The 3,367-nt window shown below is 32.0% G+C and overlaps 1 protein-coding gene across 1 annotated transcript in view; it reads left to right on the top strand.

Moving 5' to 3' along the window:
• The window catches only part of LOC108736459, a 10,592-nt gene extending 9,243 nt beyond the window's left edge, over positions 1-1,349 (top strand). The window contains exon 3 of the mRNA XM_018468900.1: positions 603-1,349. Within this exon, the coding sequence (XP_018324402.1) occupies positions 603-666 (64 nt within the window). The 3' untranslated portion in view covers positions 667-1,349. The remainder of the gene's footprint in view (positions 1-602) is intronic.
• The last annotated feature ends 2,018 nt before the right edge of the window (positions 1,350-3,367 follow it).

Raw genomic sequence — 3,367 nt, 5'->3', positions numbered from 1 at the left:
GACATTAATTTCAATTTCAGATATTTGAGCGTCCAGATATTTGAAGTTTGAATATTTGTATGTTTGAATATTGAAATAATTACGAGCCTTAGTATAAACATCATTTAGTTATAACATTACAACATTCCCATATCGGTTAATATTTTATTGTCAGGAAATTTATAGAAAATGAGAAAAATTACGATTTTATAAATATTATCTTAGCAACTTGGTTTCTTATAACTTATTTTATTTTGAAAGTGGGTTGAGTCAATAAATTTCGGACATTCTTATTAACATTTAAGTGTCAACTTGCACATGAAAAAAGGACCCTTACCTCAATGCCCATATGAAAGGAACAACAATCTCCAATATTAAATAGCAAAATGTTTTTCATTAAGTAAACGGAATGATATGCGGTTTATATTGTCATCGATGCCATTAAAATTTGATCGAAAAAGTTTGGTCACATTCTTATCCCGTTATGTCTTTTTCTATATTTTCTTAAGATTTGAGCATGGAATTTGGCCCGTGTTTGCTAAAACCAGATCACTAGACTTCATGCTTCACGATCTACCTCTATACTGTTTAATTTCAATACATCACCTACTTTTTTTTTACAGGTATTACCTGAACAGTTTGACATACGCTACCGAAGAAAACCAAGATGACATCGAAGAGTTATAGCTAGTATTGAAGTAGAATGGCAAATGCAAGTTTTTTTCCTTCAAGTGAATCAACTGAAATAGTAAATTCGTTAAGCAAATCGAAAACTTTTTGTAGAAGTATTATTTATATTGAAATATTCTTTATTGAGAATAACATTTAACAATTATAGTTAATATAATGTAGAATAAATATAAATATAGAGAATATCGTGTATAGTTATGTAGCTTTTCTTACATCTCGAAAAGATAGATAAACGTACCAGAAAATAAACGTTCAAAATCGAATAGCTGGATGCATTTTTGATATAAAGTTACCGACCATTTATTCTTTTATTTCATTTCATGTAAATATGATTTATTGTGATAGTAGTCACCTTTGGTATCTATATTAGGCTCACATGTCTAATATAAATGAATGCCAAAACAATATCGCGATAAAAATGAACCGATGTTGTCGAATATAAAGATTATTTCGGCGTAGGTTCTCGCAAAATTGAGTAGATCACCATGCGTTTAAATCGTTTCTTATCAGATGCTGAACCACGGCAAAAATTTAGTTTTTGTTTTTAATGTTACGTATATACGCAAGGTTGGGTACTGTTAAGGGTTTGTTACATGCGAGGCGTGTACTGCCTATGTTCCCCGTAGGAAAAATTTCTATTGAAGTTTAATGGGAATCAATGGAAAATTTGTATATTTCATTCAAAACCATTTGGCATAAATGGAAAAATAATTGTTTCCATTTACAATATAATTCCATTAATATTTACATAGGAAAAATTTCCATTGATTTTCAGTGGNAGTTACAAGCAAGGTAGTAAGACGTTTGATTAAAACGGTATATTTCATTTAGACGTTGAGCATTTTTGCTCAAAAAAGACGGAAGACGTATTTATGGTGATTACACGAAGACGTATGTATTTTGGAAGACGCGATACATTGAATATTTAGTATAAGTTGTATATATTTAGTTCCTGTTTGTTACTCGTTTTGCTGTTTGCTGTTTATATTCATTATTATGTTTATTATATATGTATTCAACTATCCGGAGCCTTTTATTAAGCAACCCCTAGATAAGTAAAAAAGCCTACATTAGAAGCATTGTTTGATGATTTTTAACCAAGCCAGAATATAGAGGAGGCCGAAATCATCTGTGAGAGTGATGTAGTTTTATCAGAACCAAGTGAAAAAAAAAAATTTTAAACACAATGATGAAGAGCCAGACATCCAGGCACGTGCCTTGGTTCAGGTACCTGAAAAACCAAATTTTCAACAAAATAATATGGATTATGGAAAAAAGCTTGCTGATGAAGTTCCAATGGAATTTCTGTTGCGTTCGGGAATGTGAATCCCATTGACAATTCTCCATTTATTACCATTAATTATTATCAGTGGTAATTAAATGCCATTTTTTTAATGGAAATTGAATGGAACGGGTCAAAACAGCCGGAGTGTGGAATGCCGACCCACTTATAATACACTAAATATCTTTTGTAATACCTATATGTATACGTTTCAGTACATTATACGAGGTCTGTTCAAACAGTATCACGAATTTTGTGTTTTTCGAAAATTATTTATTTATTCATGAATATCTATTTTGTCCCCTTCTAAGTAATCCCCATCAGATATTATACACTTCTGTCAACGTTTTTTCCAATCCTCGAAGCACTTCAAAAAATATTTTTTTTGTGATCTTGCTTAGCTCCCCTTTCGATTTCTTCTTTACCTCCTCAACCGTTCAGTTTCGGAAACATGAAAGAGTCACAAGGGGCTATATCTAGGGAATACGGTGGCTGTAGCATTACTAGTGTGTTGTTTTTGGCCAAAAATTCGCGCGCAAGTAACAATGTGTGAGCAGGATTGGATTAACTGGAATTACTTATGTTAACAAAGCTAAATATGAAGATTGGAAAAACTTTGGCGGTTGTTGTAGAACAAACAGAATAGCTCAAAACCCCAACGCCAAAACACGACACTGTAGCTGTCCGAAGCACTTTTCGGTAACAAAGTTACCTTCTTCAGGGACTGAAGTAAACTCATGAAGAAGGTAACTTAGTTACCGAAAAGTGCTTCGGACAGCTACAGTGTCGTGTTTTGTCGTTAGAGTTTTGAGCTATTCTGTCTGTTCTTTAACAAAGCTAGTTTGGTGAGTAATCTGCCCCCACTTTAGTTGTGTACTATTATTTATTATTTTAGGGACATTATCTGTACCTGAGTGAATCTGAAATTAGTCCCTGCAGTAAAGTCCTCCGAACTTTCTCTAGTGCGGTTATAGCTTTAAGAATATTATTGACCCTACCCGTTTCTGTTGGTTCTAGAGAAAGAAGCTTCTTCAAATTAAAAACAATAGAAAATTATCTAAGATCAAGTATGGATCAAAATAGACTCAGCGGATTGACATTAATTTCAATAGTACATGAGATGGCAACTACCTATATTAAATTATAACGAATTAATTTCTACTTTTACAGAAATTAAAGCTAGAAAATCTATTTAATTTCATTGATTGCTTAATTTTTAATTGTACGACATATTTTGTTTGTTGATATTAGATACAAATTTTTTATTAAATATTTTTAAGGGAGGCTATTTTTTTAACAGTTTTTCTGGAGCGGCCTTAATTCTAGAGACTGTCCTGTTTAATTGTAAGTAGTTTAAAAAGAATTTAATGGTTTACCTAGAGTAATAATGGCTTTCGTATTAGCTCGGGCAACTTC

Source organism: Agrilus planipennis, unplaced genomic scaffold, assembly GCF_000699045.2.
Source record: "Agrilus planipennis isolate EAB-ADULT unplaced genomic scaffold, Apla_2.0 scaffold127, whole genome shotgun sequence".
NCBI lineage: Eukaryota > Metazoa > Arthropoda > Insecta > Coleoptera > Buprestidae > Agrilus > Agrilus planipennis.
This window is presented reverse-complemented; position numbering and strand designations above follow the sequence as displayed.